This window comes from Teleopsis dalmanni, chromosome 2, assembly GCF_002237135.1.
Source record: "Teleopsis dalmanni isolate 2A chromosome 2, ASM223713v2, whole genome shotgun sequence".
In the NCBI taxonomy this organism is placed as follows: Eukaryota; Metazoa; Arthropoda; class Insecta; order Diptera; family Diopsidae; genus Teleopsis; species Teleopsis dalmanni.
The window spans coordinates 147,341,845-147,357,263 of record NC_051847.1 but is presented as its reverse complement, the minus strand read 5'-3'; the positions used below and the strand labels follow the sequence as shown (position 1 = coordinate 147,357,263).

General features: G+C 27.5%; 1 protein-coding gene across 1 annotated transcript; it reads right to left on the bottom strand.

Moving 5' to 3' along the window:
- Nucleotides 1-673: 673 nt before the first annotated feature.
- LOC119683768 (modular serine protease-like) lies at nucleotides 674-7,352 on the bottom strand. The gene is made up of 6 exons (XM_038097627.1): nucleotides 7,170-7,352; nucleotides 4,015-4,303; nucleotides 1,935-2,392; nucleotides 1,478-1,876; nucleotides 1,267-1,420; nucleotides 674-1,210 (listed from the first exon to the last, which is right to left on the bottom strand). The coding sequence occupies exons 1-6, from the start codon at nucleotides 7,252-7,254 to the stop codon at nucleotides 715-717; spliced, it is 1,881 nt and encodes a 626-aa protein (XP_037953555.1). The 5' UTR covers nucleotides 7,255-7,352; the 3' UTR covers nucleotides 674-714.
- Between the last annotated feature and the right edge of the window lie 8,067 nt (nucleotides 7,353-15,419).

Sequence of the window (15,419 nt, the reverse complement as noted above, 5' to 3'; positions counted from 1 at the left end):
TCTAAATTTAGGACCCTATTATAAACAATACTCTAGAACTTGATAGAAATTAAAAGAATCATCAAAAGTCAGCTTATTACTTTATCATTACAGTCTATGATTATTGGTTCCAGAATCGAATCTTAATTAAATGCAATTTTTTGTCTATAACTAAGTGGATTTATACAGTAGTACAGTAGATGAGCAGTTTAAATTTTTTCCAGGAATAATTATATTCAGCAGTTTTGTAACCGCTCGTAGGTCTTGTAACAGCTCTGATTAATGAAATAACCTTTCCGACACGAAAACAATTGAATCATTTCCCTAAGAGATAGCATCAGCAATTAGGTGACTAATTTCTTGTATTTCATATTGGTAGACATTAACAGTATAGAATAAAAGAGATAAAATATTTATTCTTTTTTAATTTATTGACTAAATATAAAATTAAACATACAAGCTTTTATATTAATAATTTTTTTAAAAAATAATATATCTTGTCAATAGATTTTAATGAAATCTACACAATATACATTGCAATATTTCAATAATCATTGGATATATTATAACGTATATATCGGTCTTTTAATTTTTTATATTATTAAATTACATTTCTAGAAGCGTATCTCTTTTAATAATATGTTATATTTATAAAAACAAACAATTTTATATAAATGCAATTTTAATACGCTTATGTTAATATTTTTTTAAATAATTTATTAATTTTATCACATTCTATAAATATTTATAATGTTCTTTTTTGAAGATATCTTCAAAATCTCTCCCAAAATATTTGACATTTGTAGCAGTTACAATATTGTTTGCACAATCTTGTGCTCTTTTAGGTGCATGACTTATAATACCAATTAATTTATAGTATTCTGAACCTCCTTTAGCGATTTTCATGAATACACCACTTCCACTATCACCATGACAAGCAATGCCAAAATTCGCATCAGAAAGACAAAACTTATCGTTAGCCAAACTTGACTCTAAACGCTTACAGTCACCATACGATTTTGTTTCCATGGTAACCCTTTGCAATTCGGGATTATCTTTATTGACATTATCCCAGCCAGCAAAATACACATAAACATTTGAAGGCACTTCACGTCCTGCATTTTCTTCTAACGACCAACAAATGGGTCTTATGACGTCGGTAAACTGTATATGCTCTTCAAGTACCAATATAGCAAAATCATTCTTATACTGAGTTGCTGCTCCTTTGTAACTAATTGCAAAGAAACATATAAAATAAATGTTAGTTTCAGTAAAAGTTATACTCACTCTTCTCTAATTATTATTTTTGTGACATTTCTTTTCTGCACACCATTATTATCATCATCATTGTCAAAGGCTTGTACATACTTGCCGACCGCTACAGCAAAAATGGTTGTATCAACGACACTTTTCGTTGCAAGATCCCAAAAGCAGTGAGCAGCTAAAATAGTTCAATGTCTATTATTATTTAATATAAAATTGTTTCCAAATATATTACCTGAAACTATTAAACGTGGTCCTATAATTGAACCACTACAGATAAATTTATATTCGACAAAATCATATTTTTGATATATGCTAGCATGCCATGGAACACTCGTTACATTAACCTTAATTCCATTTTTGGAATAAGGTACGAGTGTTTGTTGGATCTGACCACAATTCATATCGCATGCGATTCTATTTGTATTCCATTTACCATTATCGCAATCCATAGTATTGTGAAAATTTTTGCCCGGTGGTTCTTCATAAAAATTCGCACAGGTAATATATGCTTTCGTGCCGTCTAATACGGATGTTCTGTCATTACAAAATGCATTTGTAGTAGTGCCGGTAGGTGGTGTAAATCGTACACTAGTCGAATAACCTTCTAACAGTTCTTCTGCATCACAACACTCTTTAAGAAATATTAAAATAAGCTAACGTCTTTGTAAATTGCATTTAATAAAACTTACTTATGCATTTAGGCACTAATTCAGTCCAACCATTCTCACCGCACACACTGTTTCCTACCCCAAGCCGCCAATAACCAGTATTACATTCAAATTTCACTAATTTATTTTTCGATACTGTTGCTCCGCTACGGAAGACCACGGCCATATTCAGGACTTCACGAGCTATCAAATTTTTATCATTCGGAATTTTACACGCGGCAGTATTACTATATACACGCGGTCTTCCGCATAATTGCGCAGCTTCATCAGACCCATCGGCACACTGTTTTACTCCATCACATTTATAAGTGCCTTGTATACAAGCACCATAACCGCAGCGGAATGCATATGAAGGACAATAAGCAACTTGACAAACCTCAACTGACTCATCTGAACCATCACTACAATTAATTGTGCCATCACAAATTAATTGTATCGATATACATTCACCAGATTTACATTGAAATTTTTCATCTGAACTGTATAATAGTAAAATTTTTTATTTAGTTAATGATTTTATACATTCATAACAAAAATATATTATTTGAGGCCTTATTGAGCTTTATTTATCTTTGGAATCATGCTTTACATAACATACTGGCAAGAACGGTTATTTAGACAGTTTAGCTCATTAGAGCCTCTAATGAGGTTAGTTTATCATACAAAAAGCTTTCATATAAATGAGCTTATTATAAATATATCAACTGATTTAAGGCGTAAAATGTCGAATGCAACCCTTAAAAGTACATTTCATACTAGAGAAATTACCAAAATTTGAAATATTTCTGTATATATGGTATATATAAAATGTAAACAAACGAGCTATTTCAGATACATAAATCAATGGAAAGAACTAAATCTTAATTTCATTAACATAAGTAGTTTTAACCGCAGTGGAAACATGATATTACAGTCTCAAGTGTTCAATGCACCTTAATGAAAACGTGAACAAATACAAGTTGAAATCGTTTTCAAGAATAGAATTATAATAAAATGGCTGGATGTTGTTAGAAAATAATTGCACTGTTGTCGGATATTTCTATTAGCTGCATAAAAACTATCGATATCGATAAGCTGGTTTGACAGCTAACAATGTTAAATTGTGTTGACATTTCTGTTTAGTAACATTTCACTAGAACAACGCTTTCAAACTATGAGAATTTGCTTTAAAACAAATAAATTTGTTCGAAAAATTGATAGAGCATTTCGTCCATTTTACGGTCAGTATAATGGCTCCATCAGTAAGCAAAATTCCTGTATATGGATAACCCTCGTGCCGTTAACGAATCCTCATTACATTTATTAAAATTGACTGTTTGGTGCAGTTTACACTCTCGCAGCATCATCAGTCCTTATTTCTTTCCAAATGAGAAAGTAGCTGCCGTTACAGTAAATGACGAGCGCTATCAAGCCATGCTCGCTTAATTTCTGTTTACAAAAATCAATCAGTTAAATTCGACGACATTTAGTTCCAACAAGATGGCGCTACTTGCCATACAGCGCTTAACAAACTATTGCGAAATCAATCTGTGTAAAAACTTTATTTCCAGAAGCGATCGTATTAAGTAGCCCCCTCATTTGTGTGCGATTTAACTGCCCTTGTTTACTTATTATGGGGCTATGTTAAGTCATTGGTTTATGCCGACAAACCAACACAACTCTTGAAGCATTTGAGGCCAATGTTCATGCTACCATTAACGTCATAAGGCCACTTTTTTTTTCAAAAAATAGTCAAAAATTGGATTGATCGAATAGACCTTTTAACTCGTAGCTGCGGTGAATATTTGTCGGAAATTATATTCAAAAAATAAATACCATGAAATTATTTACCAGATTATAATAAAAAAATTTTATTTTATTAATATTCTGTCTTGTGATATCATTTTAAATTCTCATGCAGCTAAAAAAAACACCCGATAGTATCCTATGTGTAAATTTGGTAAGTGATAGTTTAAAATAGTATAATGGGTTAAATAAGACCATATAAACAACCATTAATGTAATACACACAATGAGATGCTATCCATAAAAATTCTAAAGTTTTTTATTTTTATTTCATTCATTGTTATTTAATTATCACTTTTATTATAAATGTTAGTACCTGCAAGTGCCCCGAAAATTTGTAGAATTTTTTTGGCATAATATTGGTAGCTCATCGGAGCCATCTACACAATCTATAATGCCATTACATTGTGAATGTCCCTTAACGCAAGCTCCATAAGTGCAGCGATATGCATAACCTGGGCAGTTATCTCTTAAATGTATACAGTTTTCAGCTGTTTCATCTGAACCATCCACACAATCCATTGCCCCATTACAAAGCTTAGATATATCTATACATTGTTCATTATCACACTTCCAAGATAAAAACTCATCACAATCAGCAAATACTGTAGAAACGAAAAGTAAATAAATATGAGACAATATTTTTTAATTTAAATTAAAGACAATTTTAAGAAGTATTGTTATATACATAACATTGATAACCTATGTTTAATTATTGATGATCTTTAAAACATATAAAGTATTTTTAAAAGTGTTTTAACAGCAATATATTAAATACTTGGGTTTTTCAAACTGCTGATAACTTGTATAGAAAAAGGTACATTTCTGCATAGATAAATGAAACAGTAAATTAATGTCATTTTGAAAGATACACAGCTCTATAAACGATATCCTCCATAACATGCATTAAGGATAATGAACGCAAAACTTGCAGACCATCAGTACAATTTTAATAAAGAAAAAGCACTACCCATAACTTAATTATAGGAACCAAAGTATTGGGCGAGGATAACGTACGTCTTCCAATAATTATATTGGTTTTAAAAAACACCTTTAATTATATATGGCATAGTTGTGCATTGCAAAAATTTGTATATTATAAATAGAAAGCTACTGCTTAATAAGAACCCTATGATAAATCATCAAAGATTAATGGATATGTTTCCTATCCTTTACACCATATTAAAATATTATAAAGAATGATACCATAAACGTATTGCAACAATTTTAATTATATACTAGCCTTTCAAATAAATAATAGATTTGACTAAAAACTTGTTTCAAGTAAAACTCAACTGCCTAGCCAACAAGATCCCCGAACTAAATATAGTAATCTCCTCGGACAGCAAGGCTGCTATCAAAAACTCCTCTCAACGAGCTAGCTAGGCGTGTCAATATTCAGCTCACATGGATGTTTGAACATTAAGACATTCCAAGCAATTGCAGTGCAGACGATCTTGTTAAGGCAGCTATTTTACTGCCTGACATTATTAGTATTGCCAATTTGGCAATCGAACCAAAATTTCTGAATGTAACGAAACAATTTTCTGCAGATAAAAACTTCTGTCACATTTGAAGATCGAACTAGTTTTAACTGGACAAGAAATATGCCAGTTAGCTGCTTCAATTACTGTATAGACGCTGACAAATCACTACATAATAAGAAGACATTCTATAATGCTGAATCTACCGTATAATTACTTTTGTCGGAATTGTGGCTCAGCGGATAAGGAGAAAAACGTACTCCAATTCATGTATCAGAGTCCATCATTGGCTAGGAGAAAATTCAAAATCTTTGAAACCCCTTTTTTTACTGACCTTATAGGGTTGCCATCCTGTAAAATTACTTAGCAAAGTTTATGGACTTGTCAGTTTGGTTCACTTTTATTTGAATAAAGAAGTCATTGTTGCTAATTATTGATATCACAACGGGCGTTTATTTTAGCTCAATTGGGCTTTGAACACTGGTCCATCTCTCCTAACTTATCACTTAATTAGTAGAATTATATCCATCAAGAATAGTCGACAAACAATATAGAGCTTTGATGTTAGTTAGTGATTATATCTACATGTTATATATAATATTTTGAATTTCTTCTGACTGAAAACAGCATTTAAGCTAAAAAGGACAAAAGCTAAAAAAAACACAATTAGTTCTTGTGGCAAATATTCTGAATTTCAATCGAAGCAAAAGCAAAGTTTCTCACCTCATCATAACCTGATTCTAATGTACTGGTTTACTCTACCGCTTTGGCTGATATGATAGAATGTTATTGCCAATTAAACAAGGTACATCAATCGAATAGACGTACAAAGTGTTTGCAAATATTCATTAATTGATCAAAGAAACACAAATCATTTAGTAAAATCCTGTTAGTGGTTAACAGGTGAGCCTGGATAAAGAGAAAAATCGGATCTTTCTTTTTTTTAAATGTCTGCAGGGTTATTCATCTATCTTAAAAGCTGAGAAACTAACATGTATTGAAATAGTCAAACAGAGAAGTTTATTATTATAAACAAATATCGAAATAACATGTCGTTTACAAAAAAATATACAAATCGAACATAAAATATATGTGTAGTATTCTTACACATCCCGGAAAAGTTTTTATATATTATATTATATTACATATTTTAACAATATATTACCAAAAACTTGAAGCTGAAGCTTCATTTATTACAATAAATGTCATTTCCAATAATATGAATTATGATAAATACAACTATTGTTACACTGGGATCATAATACTAGACTTATTAAATTTAAAATGTAATGTTTTGTTTCCTTGAATTTTGCAGTGAATAAATTGGGTTATTATTTATTCGTAATAAATCGAAATGAACAACTTGAACGCATCTATATAAAATATGTTTGTTGAATTTAGTATAATAAACCAAGATCAGCTTGAAGATATTATAAGTTTCGGTTTTAATTATTGCAAAATGCTTCTAAAGAACATCATAAACAATAATGTTACTCAATAGTCCGTAAGGCCCTCCCTGCAGGTGTGAAAGTATAACAAAGACAATACAAATTCTTCGAATAAATTTTTCTAGTTAAAAAAAGTTAGAGAGAATACAAAATGCAAATTTTCTCTGATCTTATATTACATGAAAGATTTCATATAAGATCTAAAACTGAATCATATACTTAGTGAGTACAAAATTATTATAAAAATTTTTGTTATTGTTCTCCTGTGTACAAGTTCAAGAACTGACTGTTATTTAAAACTGGTTGTATTATAAATCTTTGGGTATATACAATCTTTAATCAAAAAATAGAATTTGGTGAATGAAGAAATTTTTTTTTATTATAATTCATTCTGTTATCAAAGTTGTTTACATTTTTTTTGTGTTTTTGTAGTTTCTCATGTCTATAAACTCTATAATCTCATTAGTAAGGTTGATCTCTAGAATTGGGTTTTTTTCTAATAGCAATTGCAACGTTAATAAAACGTTTTTAATACTTACCTGTTTTAATATAAAACAACAAACAGAGCAGTAATTTCAATTGTAGAATTGATATATTTTTGTGACTTTTATGATTAAAAATCATTTTTCAAATAATTAAAAATTATTTAAATTAAATCACACACGCATTTATAAAATTATTCGGTCGAAGTATGCGATATTCACTTCACTTCACATTCTCGATGAGTGTTAAACCGAAGACTAAACTTGAATTTCATGTTGATCATCGTCCTAAGTTAAGGTTAAGATTAAAATAAAAAGTTTTTGTTGAGAGCAAACATTGAATCTGTAATTGATAAGCTGACATAACACGCTACACTCGGTCTTAATAGCTGCAGCATCTCGGTATATGAAAAATGAAACTAACATGTTTGTCGGATTGTAATAAGTATGAATATATAATGAATTATTATTTTTTAAAATTATATTCAATAATTTTTTCAACATTATGAATTGATTATAATATTATAATAATAAATATAATGAGGTTATAATAACAAGAAACCAGTGTTAGAAAAAGTTTCAAAACTGTAATAATATGCTTACAATGTTTATATCAAGACTTTAAACCAGAACTGAATCATTTAGTTTATTGTTCAAAATAAACGATTTTTTGTCAGAGCAAAAACCAAAACGAACCCAGCATATGTTTTTATTGAACACGAACTTACAAATTTCCGGGTCGTATCCCAGGTTTGCACTTACAAATATCAAACCATATTAGCATTTGTTACTGAACGTTTATCGAGTTAATTGCAAACGAAGTGTTAGTATTTATTGCTGATCATTTATCGAGTTAATTGTAAATATAGTCTTATACTGGATTCACACGAGAGTTTTGATTGTAATTTTATCGGTCATTTCAAACTATTCTTAATTTCGATAGCAAATATATTTTGTGAAAGTAGCTTAAAAGTGTGAACATATGATACTTTACTTTTTGATTTTAGATGTCAGTTTGATATTTTTGACAGCTAAAATTAAAATCAAAACTCTCGTGTTAAACCAGTATTAGTTAACAAAAATGTTACTGCATTTGTGTTCTGCTCCAAATTACGGACATAATATTCTTGAGTAAGGATATTAACTACTTTCATTGCAGAAATGTAAATTTATATATAACCTATATCAAGAAGGGAATATATATATAATAAATTAAAATCGAAATTAATTACAAATAGCACACAGGCAATAAATTAGTGATAACTGTTATATATATTTTTAAGATAAATTATGATTGGAAATTGGATTTTAAATTATTTTGGGGTAAGGATTTCATTCGGTTTTAAAATTTTTATTTAAATTTAATCTGTAGAAAAGAGATTTAGTAAATGCTGACCATAAGTCAATATAATTATGTTTTTCACAAGTGATATGTACCGGTTTATATATATTAATTAACAACATAATCATTGAAATTTGATTTTTAATAATTTATTAAAAACATTCAAAATAACTTACTTACTACTAACTTACTTTGCCTTCGTAAGAACACACGAAAAGCTTTCAATTCAAGAGAGTGTTCTGAAATAACCATTGCCAGAAAGCATTAAAAAGTGAACCAGATTAGCTAAACTGCTTGTTAAAGTTCATTCTTTACCCTCCCTCATTAATGAAGAAGATGGCAGTCCAGTTAAATACTTAACTGAGTCACGCTCGTTATTAGTAGATACCCATTTTTTGGCTGTTTCGATGATCCCATAAAGGTACTACCCTATCGCCCAGCCAACTCTGATAAAACTATACAGTCAGTGGTATCTTTAAGAAGAATCAAATGGGTAGTCGACTTCTTTTTTCCATGTAAAAGTTCAGGTCCGGATAGGATCTTTTCAATTATACTATAATCTCTAGGAGTCTTAAATTTTAGCTGAAAGATTTCTGAAGCTTAGGAAACATTCAGAAGTCACATGGTGTTCAATCAGGTGAATCCCATGTTGTGGGACGATATGAGCTGGAGTTGTTTGAGAAATGTTCTCGAAGAACCATGGTTGTGGAACGATATGAGTTGAAGTGGTTTGAGATTTTTCAGCTGTTCACAATTTAGACTAGTGACACTGGACTAGTACTAATACTAGACTACAGATACCTATTGAACAAAATAAAATATGTGATTGGTCCTGTGTGTTTCCATTTATATCATGTTTTATTTAATTTTATATTAAAATTAAATACTTTATTAATATTAAGTACATATGTTTATATGTAATTTTTTTAATTTCTCTTTATGTATGCTATACTTATAACCTTCAATTCATCCTCGTCATTGTTCTGAAATTTTTAAAATATTTTTTTTTTACTTTTTTAATTATTTTATATTATTTAAAATTGTTTTTTTTTATAGTACAAAATAAAAGAAATGTGTAGATTTAAGACTTTTAATAATTTCTTAACATATTAGTCTACTGTAATAAAATATTGTGCGCCAAACAAATATGCCAAGTATATTTTTGAGATATTTTCAATAAACAATTAAAATTTATTTATGATGTAGTTAAATGTTTTATTATTGTTGTAGTAGGAAAAGGTTGTAGTACTATATAATTAAATGTTTAATTATATTACGTTTATCTTACTATTGTTTTTTTTATAATTCAGTACATTATTTCTGTAAATTATAAATTTTGAAGTATTATTCTCAATCACCTCTAACCATAATTTTTTTAATAATTTATAATATATTTAACATATATAAGAAACTTTTGTCATTAATATTTAAATTTGATGTACAACATTATTCAAACTTAATAACTTAATTTACCGTAACAACTAAGTCTTTAAAATTATTTTTGGTGTACTAAATAAATAAAAAACAATATCTTATATCAAACATTTTTAAACATTCTTTCTCGATATTAATTAAATTTCTAATAAATTATTTATTAAATAAAAATACAATAAGAAAGTATACACAATAAGAAACAAAATAAATGTATTAAGATAATAAACTCTAAATAGCTTAAATTCTATAAATTAAGCAAATTAAGACAATTATAAAAGTAATAAATCTCATAATTCAAAACTACAGACCTCAATTAGTTCAATTACAGTCGAATAGGGGGAATTGGACCCAATTGGATCCTGACAATCACTGGACATGCGCAGTTAAGGTGAACGGCAATATTCACGTTATACCGAACCTACCAAATTCAACTTTGAAAGTTGATAGTTTACTTGAAAATCTACAGCTAGGAAACCAGATGAGTGAAAATATCCCTACACGTTATACAGAACCTGCTAAAATCAACTTTGAACATTGATAGTTTACTTGAATGTCTACAGCTAGGAAACCAGTGACTCATCTGAACTCAGATAAGCTTAAACCACGAAATATATCATCATTTGCCTTATTATTTTTGTGCTTAATTATATGAAATATGTATGTAAATTATTATTTGCAGAAAAAGGAAAAATGTTTATGTAAAAAACAGAAAAGTGGTTGTGAGTCCTAGAAGCAAAAATGGAACTTTTAGGTATAATTAAATATTGTACTTTCAAAATCTCGCTTTAGTATTCAAACTATTTTCAATAACATATTAAATTTATTAAAATTATTTGTATATACACATTATAACATTACTTAAATATTAGGTATTACTATATTAACATACATCAATGCATATATTATAATTTCCATAGTTGGTAAAGTAATACCTTTCGATAATGCTGGAAACCAAAAAAAACTAAAATCTTGTGTATCATATGTAAAAATTTTTATGGATAAATCTTAAATTCACTTTTCTCCATAATTAACAATTTTGCTTTCCAATGAATTCATCTAATTTTATTAATAAATAAATATAATCTTTTATATATAGACAACTATTTGTTCCAATGCTGTGAATAATATTACTTTCTATCCGATATTACTAACTTATGCCACATATTCTGTTATTTGCAATCAAATATTTGCATTCAATGAAGACCGTCTGATAACCCTATACACTTTTAATTATGTATTATATGTATATATTTATTATATTATAATGAAAATCACTATGATGTATACACATTTGTTAATTCAAAAATTCTTAAGTTTATAAAGCAAATATTTATGGGCAATCGATATCTTATAATAGCAAACATCTCAGCATGCATTTACTTTTAACAATATATGGGAATTTGATTTAATTAGTACAGTTCTCAGTTTATTCTAATAATAACATTTTTAAAATATGTATATCAGCATTAAAATTTTATTAAATTAATTAAAAAAAAACAGAATATAATAATATCAAATTCCATATGCAGTTACATACCGATAAGTTAATATATTTTTGTTCAATATTCATATAACTACTTAATGCTCTAGCGTTTTATAATAATAAAGCACATTATTTTCCTTGCTGCTATTTTATAGCATTTTTATAGCATTGTGCTCAAATCACTAAAAATACTAAACGCTCTTTTCGCTATGCGCATCCAGTGAATCTCATTTCCAGCATCCAGAAATGCGCACGTCTCGCTGTATATAAGATTCAAGAGCTCGCGAATTTTATAATGTGGAGTCAAAGTGCTAATTTGTAGCACAATGAATGCGATTTGGGCACGGCCAGACTGAAGTGTTGGGATTACAATGTAAAAGGTGCGCTATTTGCAAGGGAACGATGTTTTTCATTGTACCTTCGGAGGGTATTAATAGTTTCAATAAATCGGCTGACTGCTGGAAGCATTACGGCATGTAACATGTATATGTTGTATATAGAATATAATATATTACAAATATAATGCTATGAACATGTTAAAATATAATGAACCCACTAATATTATACATATGCATTTTTCATAGATTTATTTATCATTTGTAAAGAACATGAGAATTATAATTGCATTGAATTATATTGCAATAAAACCAAATTTATATAAGCTCGTTCAATATAGTATAATCGTTTTTAATGTTTATTATATATTTATCGGTAAATTTTAGTGCATATGTTTAATTATCTTTTAAAATCGGAAAATTGTGAAAATTTTAAATGCCATCACAATGAGCTTTTAGACTATAATAATTTTGCTGATAAAAATTTTGCTGCTGTTTACATGTTATTATAACATATATATTTATATATACATATATATTTTTGTATAAAGCATTTATTTTAATATTTTAGAACTTTTATATTACAACTTTAACATTAAAAATAATTTTTAAAAAAAGAACATATATAGTGCAAAAGCTTTTAGCAGTGTAATCACTTCTACTGAAATTTTATTGATTCAAGCCTGAATTTATGTTAAGAACATCTGCATTTTATATATGGATTTGCCAGACTAAATTCTTTGTAACATTGAAGATGTCTTAATTTATGATGTATAATAATACACATTAATAATAATTATTATATGTATGAAATAGAAAATTTTTCTACTCCTCAACAGTTTTATTTTATTTGTTTGACTTTTGATATATGTAATTAAAAAAATGTAGTTAAAGATTTTTACAGTATTTGTAAACAATAATATAATGAACTAATTATAATTTTATATATTTTTTCTTTTACATGAAAATTATAACAGTAGAATGAATATATTCGTTTCCAGAAGAAGGGAGCTTCAGCTACTTAAGTCTTACATTGTATATAACATTTAATTCTAATTATTTCGTTTTTTCCTATTTTGATTCGGAAAAAAATCATACTTCAAGTATTTTTTAATATTATTTATTAATAGTGTTTATTAATATGAAAAAAATTTACATATTTCTTAAACCAATCAACAGTAGTATTAAAAAAAACTTTTACGGTGTTTTCAATAAATTTAAATTTAAAAACAAAAAATTTTTTATATATCTTTATGATAAATAAAAATTAAAAAAAAAACTCCACCAGTCTGTAGATACGCCCAACATTATGCTGTGTTGATAAATTTTTATTATTTATTTATCTTAATTAGTTTTAAAAAAAAATCTTTTTTCTTTCAAGAATTTCAAAAATTTTTCAAATAAAACCGTCCTTCCGTATAACTTGCCTCAAATTATGCCATGCATTTTTTTTTATAAATAAGTTAATGAATTTTATAAAGGAACCCAATTTCATTATTAAATTTATTTAAATTTATGTAACATAATATATTCAGTTACACGCTTTCCCCTCTCCTTACCCTTTCTCAAATAATTCATCAAAATTAAAGAAACCCCTTTATTCACTCCCACTTTTTCGCGTTACGTATTACCTGAACGACCTCTTATGGTCCAAGAATATTTTGAAGTGAACCTAGATTTTGTATGATATGGATTTAATTATGCTATCATAATTTTTTATGGCTTCCATGGCTAAGAATTAAAACAGACTATGAAAAAATCCGATTCTTGAGATTTTAAAAATTCAATAAAAAGAGTAGAAATATTATAATATCAGAAGAAATATTATTAATTTTTCATGGAGTATCACAAAAAAATTATATCATTATTGATATACTTTCGGATTACTCTTACAAACCTAAAATTCTTATAATCATCTTTTCAGATTTAAATAAGACATAATAAAAATAAAAATATAACCTTTCACTAGGTATAATCAATAAGTTTTTAAACTATTGGAAAAAACAGACAATTAATTAATTAATTAAGTTGTAAATATTATTATATTCACTCCAATAAATATTCACACTCTTTAGCAGTTATGCAGTTATTTTTATATTATGTTATATATTATAAGTATTTTCTTTCTATTATTAGAAAGTTATAAGCATACCAAAAAGATGAAAATACTACTAAAGTATTATTTAGCTGTATACACAATCAAAACTCAATAACTCTCTTTCAACTCCTGTATTTTTCACAATTTATGTTAGTGCTATGTACTAACTTTCACTCCTCTACAAAAAGCTGGCTTGATTTCAATGTTACTCAATGTAATGAATGTCCTTACAAAAATTTACAGCAAAACAGTAGAAAAGTCTAACGAATTGGAGAGAATTACAGCAAAACAGTAGAAAAGTCTAACGTTACTAATACAGAATATACCAAATGGGCCTATGAGAAATTAGTACATTCAAGAATGATTTTAACGACCCAAACTTAAAACTATCAAAGGAATGAGTCTGTATGAGTCTATACAGAGAACAGAGATAACAAGATATCACAACAAATATTTTAAAGTTTTCGGTAACAGAATCGATAAGGAAGCAATAGCAGGAAGGGTTCAAAACATCGGAAGTTCTCTATAATAAACGTATCTCTTCTCTATTGGGGGAATCAAAAAGTGGGGAAATCACTTATCTTTCATAATATAAATGCTTGAAAGTCAATATTACGAATTCGAAAACTGTTCTATAGAAAACATATAACTCCCCAATAATTTTGTCTCAAACCAATAATACAGTTTCAAACCAGTATTCTTACGTATATAAAACACATAGAACTGGAACTTAACATTTTTTCCATTATATTGCTTTATATCTAACATATGCATTATCACTTTGTATGAAAAATTCTAAATTCATGAAAGAGTCAAGAGTTAAAATCGAAAAATGAAATGCGGTGTAAATATATGTGTATATAATATATATGTATTTAATATTGTAATATATATATATTTCTGTTATATATATATATTTTTTTGGTTATTTTAACAATAGAACTAAAATATATAAAATCATTTTTTAGCATGTGCCGGGAGTTCAAGATTACTATTCCCTTTATAAATTGCTTAATTTCTAATACTTCTTTCAAAAGCAATATTTATTAAAATTAGAGAATATAGACATTAACAAATTTTTGTACATTATATGAATATTATAAGGATGGGACTGAGCGTGTTTTTAACTAGCTTTAAGATTTTTAGTCATTTTTTATGTACACTGAATAAAATAAATATAATTATTTGTAATTGTTAATACTCATATAGATGTGTGTAGTTAATACTGTAGTTATTACTGATATATTCTTTTTAAGGTATGATTAGCTAAGTTTATATACAAAAGCTAGCAATAATTATAAAATTCTATAGAAAACTACTGAGAATATCTCTTTATTCTGTTATTATATTGTCTTACTAAATGGGCGGTAGTTGTATATTTTTCCTGTGTACTTATATATTTGCTATGAAAATGACTAAAGAAATCAAAGTTTTTCTTAGGATTTCCATGTACTGAGAATATTTCTTTTTACTGTACTTAGTTACTAACTGTGGACTTCTATATTTTTGGCTTATGCATAGCTTTTGCTAAAGAAGCTCACTTCTTCCATTTTTTTTCGTAATCCATACGTACATTTAATAATCGATTATGATATATATATTAAATTTTTATTAA